Below are 14,656 nucleotides of genomic sequence, written 5' to 3'. Positions count from 1 at the left end.
GACAGTTCACTGTCTGACTAAACTCAGAGACTAAATAAGAACACAAGAAATTTGAAAACATATAAACATGACTTTGAAGTTAACTGAATGCAAACTGATCACCTATATGACTAACTTTTTTTTTTTACCTGAAAAGATTGATAGCCGGTAAAATTTGGTTTACTCTGAATCAAGTTGGGTTGGCTCTTCTGGCCTCTGGGGTCAGGAAGAACTGAATTCTGTAGTGGAATCTGCAGCTTTACATTAGTGCAAGACCCATTTCCCATCCCCTTCTTCTGAGAAACAACTTTCCAGCACCATCAGCCCAGTAGTTTGGGTGGCGCAGACCCCTCTCAGTGCTCCAGAGGTGAACATGTGACACTGGTCTGACCAATCAGAGCATTGCACTTCCCCGGGTGACAGGGTGGGCATGTGACCCAAGGGAGCCAATCGGAGAAAGTGAGTTTCAACTGGAGGGCTTTGGTTAGAACTTTTAGGAAGTCCTCTCATTCCACTGGACAGTTTGTAGCTTGGGGCTCTAGAAGCCATCTCACGCCCACCAAGGGGAAAGCCTGCCTGAGAATGATGCCAGCAGAGAGAAGGAGAGAATAGATGGAGTCCTGGTGACTTTCTGATCCAGCCGTCCCTATAGACAGCTCCACCGCAGGACCTCGCATAACTTGAATCAATAGATGCCTCTCTTTCTTTCAACAACGTTGAGTTGGATTTCTGTGCAAACTTCTGATACTACTACTCAAAAATATCTACAAAGATGAGCCATCCTACCCACAGGCAAAACTACATGAATTAAGAAAACATAAGGTTTGAGACTTCCTCAGAGGTCCAGTGTTTAAGATTCCACTTTCCAATGCAGTGGGTAAGCATTCAATCCCAGATCAGGGAACTAAGATCCCACATGCCACGTGGTATGGCCAAAATTGTTTAAAATAATAATAATAATGAGATTTAAACTCTACCTCTATAGAATCCAAGTGGAGCTAGAATACTTTCCTGAATAAATATACTTCATAGTAGTACCAAGTCAACATATTATAATTTAACAGAGACATAGATTTAAAATAAAGAAATATTTCATTTTATTTTACTCTTTCAGCCATGAGGTCCAAGGAAATGCAAGTTCATGGCAATCAGAAATAATACCAAAATATGGAGGAGACCAGCTTTCGAGATTTCATGGAATCAGCAGAACGTGACTGTCTGGAGTGAGTTTTGGCCTTCTCAGTTTGCCAAGCCAGGTGTACCATTTGCTCTAGCCCATGGAACAATTTCTGTGATAACTGTCCAGGATGAAGAGAGTCATCATAGCATGGAGACGCCCAAACAACTGAAACGTTTACAGCACACAAAGCAAAACAGTCAATATTAAAAGGTGACATAGGCTATTTATTACCTCATTAGTAAACCAGAGTAAATCTCATTATGCAGTACTACAGATATCCCCCAGCCATGTCTCCACTTGCTCACTCCCTCATTCATGCATTCAGTGAGTTTTTATTAAGCACCTACTGTGTACCAGGAGGCAGCCTGGTAAATGCTCAAGTAACAAAGATTAAGGCACAGACTTCTGCCCTCAAGGAGCTCCCAATCTAAATCACGCAGAGAGATACAGAAATGAAGGATGACAATAAATGTGTCAAGAAGGGCTGATAACAACAGTCTGTTCCAAGGGAGACCCAACTGTGGATTCATTCTACTGCAGGTTCCACAGCAAAGGTAAGTGGCTTCCCTCCTCTGCAGAACACAGACGTAACCAGCATTTCAGTTCCAAGTTACCACCAACCCAGAGGTGGGTCTCAGTCTCTCACCGCTGAACCCGCAGGGGAGAGGGTCTGTCCTTGCGGAGGCGGCTGACCACTACTGAGCCTCCTTCCATGGCTGGCCAAGTGAGCTGCTCTGCCCTTGGCATGAGCCCTCAAGGTCTGGAACCTCTTGGCCAGATACGGGTTTCTGGTCTGGAGGGTCCCCGAAGGTGAGTTCCTTCTCTTCCACTTTTAAACCTTTGCATCTCAAGAGCCACTTCTTCCTCTGGAATGACTTGCTTTTCACTTGTCATTCGTGATGTGCTGTTACCGAGCAAAGGATCTGCTTCACATTTCTTAGACTGTGCAAACATCCAGCCGTGGGGATGAAGAAGAGGAGCAAAGTAACTCCTTCCTGCACCATGCTCCTCTCCCTCCCCTCTCAGACCTGCACTCCCCGTCAGCGCCCATGGGCTGGCGTGAAAGGAATGCGAGATGTGTGGTGCGGCTTCTGAGTCAGACAGTGTGTCGAGTTGTGCCAGTAACAATAAAGGGCAGCTTTGTAAGTGGAATGTGTAATGCTTTTTGCAGGTTGGTTTCTGCAGAGGTTTAGGATTGAGCAAGTCTCCTTCCCATAATCCCGCATTCCTCGGATGTTCCCTGAGACACACTCCCCTCCTCCCCCTCATCACTCTGGAATCCAGTGAGTTCTTGTTAGTTGCTCACCTCCATTTCACTCTGTTGTTAGAAGGATTTGATTTCTAACTTGCCTGGCTGAAACCATCCCACCTGGAACACATCACTACAGACTGCCGTCAGTTAGCAGCAAGGGTAAAAGCTGGGTCTCTGTGAGCAGAGAGGCCCACGGGTCGGGGGACGGAATTTCAAAACTGAGGTCTTCCATGGTCACTGAGTTAATGCGCATAGTGGTCTTAAGGCCTTTTGATAGAAGCTTTTTGCTTGGTTCATCTAAAAATCAGTCTCTTAGTTAGTGTTAGTTTATTAACTAAATCTTAATGATCATTTTAAACTGAATTTTAGAAATGCTCTTATGATATAAAATTATACAGTGCATTCTCTAAAAATAAAATCTTAAAAAGAACATCCCCTGATTTTACTTTTGAATGAATTTCTCAGTTAGTGTACTCCACAAATCACTCACACAGAGAGAAATTAACAAAAACAGAATTTGTATAAAAATAAGAGGTCTCCATTTGCTGGAATACCTTATTTTGTCTGTCAGGAATTTGTTAATACAAAAACAGTGTCTACTTGGAGAGTTATAAAAACATTGCTACAATGTCATAAACGCTCTACATTCTCTAGGAAAACATACCTTTGGAAATAGTACAACTATTGGGAATTCTTAAAGAAATTCAAGTCCTGGATGTGCTGCAGATGAATTCCACACAGGGCAGCATTAAAACCCTGTCTGTCCTCTGTACCACTTCCAGGAATTGTCTGCCACTTCCACTGAGTGAGATAGAGTTCTTCTTTCTTCAAACATCACCACTGATTTCTGTGGATATTCTTAAGGTGACACTCTATTAAAAAAAAAAAAAAAGTTTAAAACAAAGTAAACACCACCAGTGCCAGCTCTGAAACTCCTAAGAGCTTTGCACCCCCTCAGAGATGATCTCACTATGGTTTGTAGGGAGCTTGAGTTGGGTCCTCAAGAATTTTCTTGGCTTTCTGTAACCTTTTAGTTAATAATTCACTTGTTTCAAGATGCAAGACTTTCCCTGTTGCCAAATCTGACAAGGTCCCACCTTCTCTCCGCCTTCAGAACATTTTTCAACAACACACTTTTATTTTTAAGAAAAGACATATTTCCTGTTATTTGGAACTTGTAAGTGAGACCTCCTCACAAAGTAAATAACCAGGATCTATGACCATAAGCATCAAATGGCAGGGGACAGATGAATGTTTCCTTGTTTGGGAGAACTATTCAAGATAGCTTTCCTTTGGGAATACACTAAGTTGCACAATACTTGCAAATTTTTTTTTTGTTTTTCAAACACATAAGGGTAAAAAAGAAAGCTAATGCTCTTATGTTTCTTTAATGAGAGAAATGTTCTATGGCTTCCTACTAACCCTCATCATCAGTAACTTATAACATATGAATGGATAAATACCAACCTGGAAATCGTGGATGAATGTTAAAAAGTAGAAAATAAAACCAAAGGCCACTGTCCATTCACAGATCGCACTCACTACGTGATATACATAATCCTAAGAGCAAAAACAATAAGAAAAACAGAACTGAGCCTACATGCATTCACTTTAGTGGACATATTGAAATAACAATGAGCAGGGCGGGACAGAGGAAAAAGCTCTCCAGTGAGCATAAATTAACCCCCGGAGGAAACATGGTGAGCAAGGCCACATGGATGTGCATCGGGGCAGCTGCCCAACGAGAATGCGAATACAATAACCCCAAAGTTCTCTCCGGTTCTCACACACTCTGGCTTTACAATTTGTCTGTGGAATTTCAACAGGCAGAAGAAGGACCACAAAATGGCTGAGAGTGGAAAGCAAATGTGGACTCAGTAGAAGAAAGAACTTTCCATACAAAGCATGGCTGGTTTTCCCACCGCTGGGAACCCCAAAGTTGAAAGGCAGGCTTGAAAAACACCTATCAATGGCACCCCACTCCAGTACTCTCGCCTGGAAAATCCCATGGACAGAGGAGCCTGGTAGGCTGCAGTCCATGGGGTCACGAAGAGTCAGACATGATTGAGCGACTTCACTTTCACTTTTCACTTTCATGCATTGGAGAAGGAAATGGCAACCCACTCCAGTGTTCTTGCCTGGAGAATCCCAGGGACGGGGGAGCCTGGTGGGCTGCCATCTATGGGGTCGCACAGAGTCGGACATGACTGAAGCGACTTAGCGGCAGTAGCAGCAGCAGAGTCTGTGTACTAAGATCTGAAGTGTGCATCTAAAGGAGACTGGCTTCTGTGTTTCTCTGTTGCTATAGAAAACGTCAGTTCAGACAACATGTCTGCTTGTTATAAGGTTAGCACAGCTACAAAGTAAAGGCTAATACTGAGACTTCTCTTCTTGAGGACAGGAATGAGAGGGTGCAAGGCATGAAACAGAAGGGCTTCAATGGGGGTTCCAAAGTTGGCTACCTCTGCAGGCCAGGAAAAAGAAATGAAACTGATGGTTGCAAAAAGACAGGAACAATGGGGAGCCCATGCCTCATCCATTCTGTTCCATTCTTGTCAAATGGGAATATACGACCCCAGTGTTACTTTGAGATTAAAAAAAAAAAAAAAAAAAAAACCCACGGAGTGTGTGTGCGTGTGTCAGAGACAAAGATATCTTCCCTGATTTTTTAAATGCTGGAAACCACTTTAAAAGCATTTTTAGGGACCTCCCTGGTGGTTCTGTGGTTAAGACCCCAATGCAGGGGATGTTAAGATCCCACATGTCTCAGGGCCAAAAAACTCAAAACATAAAAAAAAAAATCCAGAAGTGATAGTGTAACAAATTCAATAAGACTCTATAAAAAATGGTTCACATCAAAAAATCTTTTAAAAAATGATAAACAAAAACAGTTTTAAATACTGTCTAGAGTCCAAGTCTGGAGAAGGCAACGGCACCCCACTCCAGTACTCTTGCCTAGAAAATCCCATGGACGGAGGAGCCTGGTGGGCTGCAGTCCATGGGGTCGCTAAGAGTCGGACATGACTGAGCGACTTCCCTTTCACTTTTCACTTTCATGCATTGGAGAAGGAAATGGCAACCCACTCCAGTGTTCTTGCCTGGAGAATCCCAGGGACGGGGGAGCCTGGTGGGCTGCCAACTATGGGGTCGCACAGAGTCGGGCATGACTGAAGTGATTTAGCAGCAGCAGCAGCAGCAGAGTCCAAGTCAAAAATGCTTGTCTACATTCTGATTTTAGCCCACATGCCAAATTAGCCTGTGGCCTGTCACCAGTTCCAGCCCTCTGATTTCAGATCATAACCTATATTTTCTTCCTGCTTCACTGTCTGCCCTGCTGTCAGTTACAAAGGTGAACAAACAAATGTGCGAGACTACAGGTGGGTTCTTTTCTTTGCTCCACCACAAAGATCTCATCGAGGTGCATCAAACTTGATACCACTGCTCCCCCTCCCCACGGAGGGTTGCATCCACCTGCTGTTCTCACCCAGGCCACCCTGGGGAGCATATGACCAGCTATATTAGGGGGTCCAGAACCAGGGCCACGTCCTTTTCAAAGGACTACATTAACCCCATCTCATGTCATCCCTGGACAACGAAGATGGCTTATCCAAATAGAAGCAGAATTTGGGGGGAGGGGAAGATATCTGTAGCATGACGTTAATGACAGTACACTGAAGCAGGGGTCCGGACTCTTACACTACATTGTATTCCATGAATTGATGTAAAGGGTTTTCTTTGCATTTGTGGATATTGGGAACAGAAGGCAATATGAGTGGGATAGCAATTTTCGGAGTGAATAGAAAATCAGGTACTTTCCACATTTTTAAAATAGAAAATGAATGGAAAAAAAAGGGGTGGGGGGTAACTGTCAGGGGATTGATTAATCTTTCCCAGCAGACTTGTTTCATTTGATTTGTGGTGGAAGGACTCCCCCCAGTGGTTAAAAAGTAAAATACACCCGAGGCTGCTCTGCTGGGAGCTCTCTTCAGGAAGAACTTTTTCCTCCGAATTTCTGCCTGACTGGTCCTCACCACCTTCAGTCTCTCTCTTGCCTCCTGCCGGGTTCCATCACCTGCCAGAATCCTTTGTAATGGTGGAAAGTCCTTCCTTAGACCCTGCTGTTACCCCAACCAGGGGTCAAATCCGTGCCCAGCAGTGGAAGCACTGAGTCTTAACCAAAAGACCACCAGAGAAGTCCTTGAAACTGCTTTTCGAAAAGCATCAGTAACTCCACCTTTGCCTTGGGAAAAAACTCCTGCTCATCAGTAACTCCCCTCTCTCTGTAGGTTAACAAAGGGCATGGTGCTGCTGCTGCTAAGTCGCTTCAGTCGTGTCCGACTCTGTGCGACACCATAGACGGCAGCCCACCAGGCTCCGCCGCCCCTGGGATTCTCCAGGCAAGAACACTGGAGTGGGTTGCCATTTCCTTCTCCAGTGCATGAAAGTGAAAAGTGAAAGTGAAGTCGTGCAGTCGTGTCTGACTCTTTGTGACCCCATGGACTGCAGCCTACCAGGCTCCTCCGTCCATGGGATTTTCCAGGCAAGAGTACTGGAGTGGGCTGCCATTGCCTTCTCCCAACTAAGAGCATAAGCTGATCTCAGTTCAAAACATCTGATTCCTCATGTTCCCGTGTTGGGTCTGGAAATTACCTGTCACTCCACCCTATGCTCTGATGGCTCTTGATCCTGTCCCTGGTGTCTAACTGGACATTTCTCCTCGGTTTTTCACTGTAGCTTCAGATTCAACTATTCTAAAACCAAACCCATCCATTTCCCCCCATGGAATCATTAATTCCTGTTAGGAACTGAATCTGTTCATGAGAACATGTTCTTCAGCTTACCCAAGACAAAAGCTTGGAAGTCATTTCACTTCATTTCCTTTCATACTCAAGCTATTAATTCCAATGTAGGTGAATCTCGATTTGAAATCTAATCTAGTGGAACTACCTTCTTCCTGCCATCCTGCCTCTGGGCTCTCTCCTCTTCAGTCCATCCCAGGGGCTGCTTCTGACTAATGATACTCATCCAATAATATTCTTTTAATTTACTTTCCTGTTCAAAAGCCTTCAGAGGCTTATTCTGATCACCTACATCAAGCATGAGCCTCTCTGCCCACCTCTTAAAGACTTGCACAAATTACTCCCCCACAAACTTACCCTGACCACATTTATTTCTCACACTATGCTGAGAAACTGTTCTTCTCTGTTCCCATCCCATGCTAAGCAGATCCCCCGTATGCTTAGCTTGTCTGTTTCCTCTGACTGCCACACACCTTCATTCACATCATTTCCCTGCCCTTCAATCTCACTTCTTTTACTAAGCCTCAATGGTTGAAGGGATTAAGAGAGAATTAGAAATTCAAATTTTTTAAAATAATTTTGAAAACGCAGGAACCAGGTTTGACAGTCACATTTAAAACAACTTAAATTTTACCTTTTCTTTTGGATTCCACTCCAGCTTGGTTATAGAAATTAGTGAAGCACAGGCAATCACTAAAAAAGGGGAATTGGTTAAGGAAACTGAAGACTAGGTCCTTTAGTGTTAAAGACTAGATTATTCTTCTAATAATATAACCATTGCACAGTGTTCAAATGTTAGTACCAACATATTTACAATCAAACCAGTTATATCAGTTTCTTATCATCTCAAACCTTAAGTCTGATTATGACAGAAGTTTAAATACAACATGGAAATAGTCCTTCCTTAGCAATACTTTGGCAGTTATGTATAGAAGATTTTTAATCTGTGGCTACATTTTGCTTGACCCTGTTGTTTAAATTTGGTCAAAATCACTGACACGGCAGTCTAATATGGGTAATTTTGGAGTACTTTTTCCCTAAAATACTATTTTACCTAAATTAAAATGTCAATTAAAATTCTTCTTCCTTAAAATATTATGTTCAAGGCAATAGCTTCAAGGAAAAATTAACATTTCAAAGTACCAAAGCATTACAAAGTACTCATATGAGTACAAAGTACTCATATACAAAGGCTCATATACAAACACAAGCTACAGCAAGTTAAGGTATTATTGTTTAAAAGAAAAAAAAAAACAGACTTTTGCCACTGAATAACTGTGTATAAGTAGACCTTAATCCTTGGCCCACACGTGCATGTGTGCTAAGTTGCTTCAGTCGTGTCTGACTGTGTGTGACCCTATAGACTGTAGCCTGCCAGGCTCCTCAGTTCATGGAATTCTCCAGGCAAGAATACTGGAGAGGGTTGCCGTAACGCCCCCTCCAGGGGCTCTTCCTGACCCAGGAATCGAACCTTGGTCTCCTTCATTGCAGGTGGATTTTTTACCACAAGCACCACCTGGGAAGCCCCCAGTCCTTGGCCCAAAGGGTTTACAAATCAAAGAGCTATGTCCTACACCTGACATCCTACATCTGACCTAGGGGATGAAAGACAAACCCTGAGAAGTCAGTCTAATAAAGCCAGGAACTGAGGCTACAGCGCAAGGCAGACAAAACTGTCGGCACAAAGATGGTTGCGACCGTTTTGATTGAACTTAAAAGACAAAAGAAAGCTGGAGAGTAATGGGGATGCTCTTTAATGAAAAGCTTTTGCAAAGAGTTAAGAATTCCAAGTGTTGCATCAGTTAATGCCAAGTTGAGCATCTCTGAATTTGGAGGCAGCATCCTCTCTCCCTGCCTTTCCCCGCCTCTCATGTTTTGCCATTTTTAACACTTGTCAGTTTCTCAAAGTAAAAGTAGAGAGCATCGAAGGTCCCCTGATCATGTCATGACCATACTTTTGTTTCTAATAGCTTAATTCTCTTAATTCTTTCACTTAATTCTTTGCCTCACCTTTAGTCCCATCATGGAGAAGGAAATGGCAACCCACTCCAGTGTTCTTGCCTGGAGAATCCCAGGGACGGGGGAGCCTGGTGGGCTGCCGTCTATGGGGTCGCATAGAGTCGGACACGACTGAAGCGACTTAGCAGCAGCAGCTAGTCCCATCAAGTACCATGCTGGGGAGAAGGTGGAGAGGTAGAGAAAACTCTGGCAAAACAGACCTGGTCTCAGTTCCCAGAAATATCACAGCCTTGATGGACCCAGGGAATGTGCCTCGTTAGAGAGAAAAGAATAGGGTGCAGTGATGACTCAGAGGGAAGATTAGATACCTGGTTGGTGAAGGCAGCACAGCCAAAAAAACAACAATAGTTGTTTGAGGTTTGAGAAGCTCCTAGAACAGCTTCCCAGGTGGCTCAAGTGGTAAAGAACCCCCCTGCTGACACAGGAGAAGAAGGTTTGATTCCTGGGTTGGGAAGCTACCCTGGAGGAGGAAATGGCTACTCACTCCAGTATTTTTGCCTGGGAAATCCTATGGACAGAGGAGCCTGGCAGGCTACAAATCCATGGGATCGCAAGAGTCCAACAGGACTGAGCACACAAGCATGTGAGCTAGAACAGCATTATCCCACAGAAACTCAGGCATATAACTTCAAATTTTCTACTACAGTAGCCACAGTGATAAAAACAAAAAAGAACTTAATGAAATTAATCTTAACATATCTTATTTAACCCAATATACCAAACATGTTCTCATTTCAACATGTAATACTGCAAAGAATTATTAATAAGATGGTTTGCATTTTTTTCTCATTAAGTCTTTGACATCTGGTGTTTTACACTTACAGCCCATCTCTGCACAGACTATCCCCGCTCAAGTGCTCCCCAGCCCCATTTGGCCAGTGGCTACTGTCCTGGCCGGACAGCTCAGTTCTAGAAAGACAAGGTGGAGGAGGTTATTTAGGTAAGAGAAGAGCACCAGCAAACACAGAGAATAATGAAGAGCCGAGAATAACGAAGAGCCACACACACGGGAGACAGTGTAACACTGAGGTTGGAAAAATAGGCAGCCTCAGATTACACGTCTCAAGAAAAGGAACCTGGCCTTTGCATCATTAGTGATTTTGTGAAGGCTTCTGAAAGCTGCAGGAGCTGGATGCAAGATGGACAATTTAGCGGGAAGGGCTTAGAAGCATGACCCCAAGTCTCGGTTTCTTCAGGAGTCAAATGAGGCTGTTTCATGGAACTCATACAGAGCATTTTAAAGATGCTTGAAAAGCTTTGTAAGGAAATATAAATCCATGATGCTAATGTTTAAGATCACAGACTTTTTCATACGGGTGCATTTGTTCAAGTTCCTTGGCTCAATCTGCTTCTGTTCAGGGATTCTACCCCTCAGCAGGGCTCCTAGGAACTTCTAGAAACGGGAACTATTAGTATGTGAAACTCTGGCCTGAAATGCTAATTCTATTAAAACTCTCATTTTAATACCTAGAGATCTGTCTCCAAAGTTGGAAGCAAGGAAAGCTTTCCTGCATAGAGAAATTTTGTTTTTAACTTTACAAATGGTTTTATAAATCCGACAACTAATACAGCCTACAAGTTTTGAGGAGATAGGTGTCCAGAGAAAGCATGAATGTCTTCAATCCATAAATAGGATAAGGAAACAGAGAAGGAACTATCTTAGGAACCAAAGTCATAATTTGTTAAACTTCTCAGTACTAGGAATTCGTTCCTCTGTGCTTAGAAATTTTTATAATTAAATATTTCCTTCCCTAAATGACAAAAAAAACAAAATCCCAAACCATCCTTAGACTTCACGTTTTGTATAGCTTCAATTTTGAAAGAGAAATGCAAGGCTTAATACTTAGAAGCACATGAGGACACCATGCTTTTTTTACTCAAGCTTGTCCACCACATACCACAACCCAACCCAGATGAACAAAACCAGTGCTAATAAAATAGTTGCTGCTTTCCAATAATCTGACAGCAATCGTCAATTTTTATTGACTCTTCAGTATTCGATATGACTGCAGATGATATTTGGAAAGATGGGAAATTTTCCACCCCTGAAAGACCAATTTTATTTTGTTAAATGCCTCTTGGGGGAAAGAAAAAAGGAAAAGAAAGAATGAGAAAGAAAAAAAAAATGGAAGGGTTGGTTTTCTTTCCTTCTAAATCAGAATATATTAGTATGATAAATTTATATTTTCCTTCCACACTGCTGACATAGAAAAAATAAAATTTCATTTTGAAAATGAAATCAGTGGTAAAAAGAAAAAGTAAATGTGTTTTAAATGACTTAGAAATAAATAGCATAGAGCTTTTTAAAACCTCTTAATGTGGACAAGTAAATCAAACCCTCTAATCACCTAGTTGTGGGAAGAAGGGACAGTCTGGCTTCTTGGGACTCCACTGGGCTAGTACTTCAAGTACAATATCAATATTTGATGTCTTTAGCCAACCACTACAAAGAAAAATACATATTTTCACACGGCTCATGAAACGGACCCTGTTGAAGGAAAGTAAACAGAGACTGAAGTGTTCTGACGTTTTTTTTTCCATTTTCCTTTCACACCATTCTTTCCCCCAAAGATTCTTTTGATTTAACCAGACAAGGTTGAGCTATTTTCCTTGTGATTTGCCCAGTCGTTCCTCTGAAGCCTGTTGACGCCTGGCTGTCAGCCTTAGCTTTCTCCATTTTGGGGAATAGGAGTGAGGTGAAGGGGGTGTCGGGCTTGCAAGGACCTGACAAACGCTCAAAGGATACTGGGTATGACAGCTGCGCAGGACACAGCAGAGATGGCCATTCGCACGTGGCACGTGGAAAGGCTGTTCCACTGGGGACAGGATTTGTAAGAGATGACGGATTGCAGGAGCGTGTACACGACGCCGCAGACGAACGCCAGAAGGGCACCGCCGTCATGGACCACGGGAACGGCCAGCTCCTAGAGAGAATGTCACACACGTGCTGTTACTCCACGCACATCCAGAGTGGAACACTTCCTGACTCTGGGCTTCTCAAGCCCACCAGGCATCACAAATGCACCCGCCCCGTCTTGGGAAAAGGCAGCGGCTTACAGAAAATGATCAAGGCCTTTCCAGCATTGAAGTAAATGCCAGAAACTTGGTTATTCCACAGCATATGTTTGACTTGCTGCGAGTTGAGCAAAACGGGCCTGGTTCAGTAACAGTATCTCAATAAAACTGGGTAGGGGGGTGTGAAAGCCCATATTAAACGAAAAAATATAAAAGAAATAAGAAAAACAAATTCTTTTCACCCCTTGAATCTTAGGCACAACTGAGCAAGGAAAGATAAACAAAAGACAAAGCATCTGCTGCGAAGGCACCAAGGTTATTTTAGGAGCATCTTCCGATGATAACGGTACTTTCCACTCTCCATTTTCTTTTCAGGCTGGTAAGCAAATCAGATCCAGAATTTACATACTTTGTTTTCCACTGCCACCCCACCCCTCTAACTAGCACTGTCAGGAAATTTGCTTCCTCAACCCTGGCCAATTCAACATATCCTTTTGGATCTTATTCTGTAAACTCCAAGAGACCCACATTAACCCTGATGAAGTCAGGTCCAAAGGCCCTCAATTTAGCAGGAGCTGAATTTCCAGTGTGCCTTTTTTCATGGTGGAATACATATTCTCTCATCCAAGCTGTCCTTCAGAAGGCAAAGGCAAATGAAGCATATCAGACATGAATTTTGCATAGAGGTTAAGATGAAAACCTTTTTTTTTTTTTTTTTTGAAACTCTCTTGATATTGAGTTGACCAAAAAGTTCATAGTTTCTTCTGTAAGACTGTATGGAAAAACCCAGATTGGACAACCTAATAGTAACACTAGAGAAAACTAGACTATTGATAGGATTCAACCTCGGGAAATGACTTTTCCAAAAAGGAGACTTTGTGAGGGACACAAAAGCATTGACAGAGGTTGCTTGGTGAGAACACACCAAAATACAGCCATCTGTCACCTGCAGGAGAGAAAGCTGGCTGTGAGATCCTGACAAATGAGGTTTCCTCCCACTCAGGAAAAACCACCACTCAACTCTCTCACTTGCCCTCACATCTCTAAATCTTCTTGAGATAACTGCACATGTTGGTTTGCTCACAGCAGGCTGAAAATGAATTACAGGATATCAAACAAGGAAGTTGTAAAGATATATTTATGGGCCCAATGACAAAGTAAACACTTTGCTCTCAGGAAAAGTTAGAGATTCTATTTCTGGTCTTTATGAAGATATAATCACTTCACAGAAGCCTTAAAGGGAACCAAACGTGTAATTATCTCACCACCTAAGTCTTCTCCCTAAAGTCTGCCCTTTATGGTTTAAACACAGACACGTGCATCACTTGTGACGTTGCGTTGCTGTGAGTATGACCTGGCAGGATATCACACAGGACATACTGGCCCCACTGAACAATTCACTCCACCAGACAAATTGTAACTTTCCAGTTCATCGCCTTTCCATTAAAAAATTTCTTTTCCATTGTGCTTTCTGACACTAGAGCTGTGAACTGTATACATGCTTTTTTTCTCACAGACTTTGCCTCATTCTGGCCTTGACATTAACTCTTCCCTACAGGTTCTGGGTAGATTGCTTCGATTCAAAGGTGACTTCTGCCTCTCATGATTCATGAGATTTGGGGAGACTGTTAACCTCTCTGTGTCTCCATGTCTTCATTGATAAACTACTGTCTTCCGAGGTCATTATTAGAATTATACAAGTAAAGCATGAAATGTTTTCATAAATGTCCATCACCTAGAAAACTTCACTAAATGCTGTTTGTTACGGAATGTAAAATGCACACAATCATAAAATAAAAGGAAATGTCACTGAGGGGCTCTACCACATGACAATGTGGCAACAAGTGGTGTTTATTTCCTCATGCGTGTGTGCGTGAGTGCTAAGTTGCTCAGTCATGTCCAACTCTTTGCAACCCTAAGGACTGTAGTCTACCAGGCTCCTCTGTTCATGGGATTCTCCAGGCAAGAATTTTGCAGTGGGTTGCCACCTCCCTTCTCCAGGGGATCTTCCCAACCGAAGGATTGAACCCAGGTCTTCTACATTGCAGGCAGATTTTTACCCTCTGAGCCACTAAGGAAGCCTCAAGTTCTTGTGATCCTGTCCATGGGATACTCCAGGCAAGAATACTGGAGTGGGTTGCCATGCCTTCCTCCAGGGGATCTTCCTGACTCAGGGATCAAACCCATGTCACTTACGTCTCCTGCATTGGCAGGCAAGTTCTTTACCATTGAGCCACCTGGGAAGCCCTATTTCCTCATACGAGACAACAAGAGTAGGAAAATTCAACAGAGCCAGAAGCAAACCAAGTTTGCAGATGCCCCCCGGAAGCCTTATAGGTTTTGCTCCAGAGAGCTGCAGTTTTGGAGCTCACCTTTTGCCAGTGTTAACAGGGAAACACTGGTAGTTGTGGA

The 14,656-nt window shown here is 43.0% G+C and overlaps 1 protein-coding gene across 6 annotated transcripts in view; it reads right to left on the bottom strand.

The window, feature by feature from the left end:
• Nucleotides 1–1,362: 1,362 nt before the first annotated feature.
• DRAM1 (DNA damage regulated autophagy modulator 1) overlaps nucleotides 1,363–14,656 on the bottom strand; it is a 41,747-nt gene continuing 28,453 nt past the window's right edge. For 4 of the 6 annotated variants that reach the window (XM_086401029.1, XM_086401028.1, XM_086401031.1 and 1 more), the window contains 4 exons: nucleotides 11,976–12,153; nucleotides 7,845–7,903; nucleotides 3,879–3,971; nucleotides 1,363–3,283 (listed from right to left, as the gene is read on the bottom strand). In XM_086401029.1, the coding sequence (XP_086257155.1) occupies nucleotides 3,239–3,283; nucleotides 3,879–3,971; nucleotides 7,845–7,903; nucleotides 11,976–12,153 (375 nt within the window). In that variant the 3' untranslated portion in view covers nucleotides 1,363–3,238. The remainder of the gene's footprint in view (nucleotides 3,284–3,878; nucleotides 3,972–7,844; nucleotides 7,904–11,975; nucleotides 12,154–14,656) is intronic. The other 2 variants (XR_015163992.1, XM_086401030.1) reach the window with 2 other exon arrangements.

The sequence above is a fragment of the Bos grunniens genome, chromosome 5 (assembly GCF_055505025.1).
Source record: "Bos grunniens cultivar Pamir isolate PY7600 chromosome 5, Bosgru_T2T1.0, whole genome shotgun sequence".
Lineage (NCBI taxonomy): Eukaryota > Metazoa > Chordata > Mammalia > Artiodactyla > Bovidae > Bos > Bos grunniens.
Note: the sequence above shows the minus strand (reverse complement) of the source record. Positions and strands in the feature narration are given on the sequence as shown.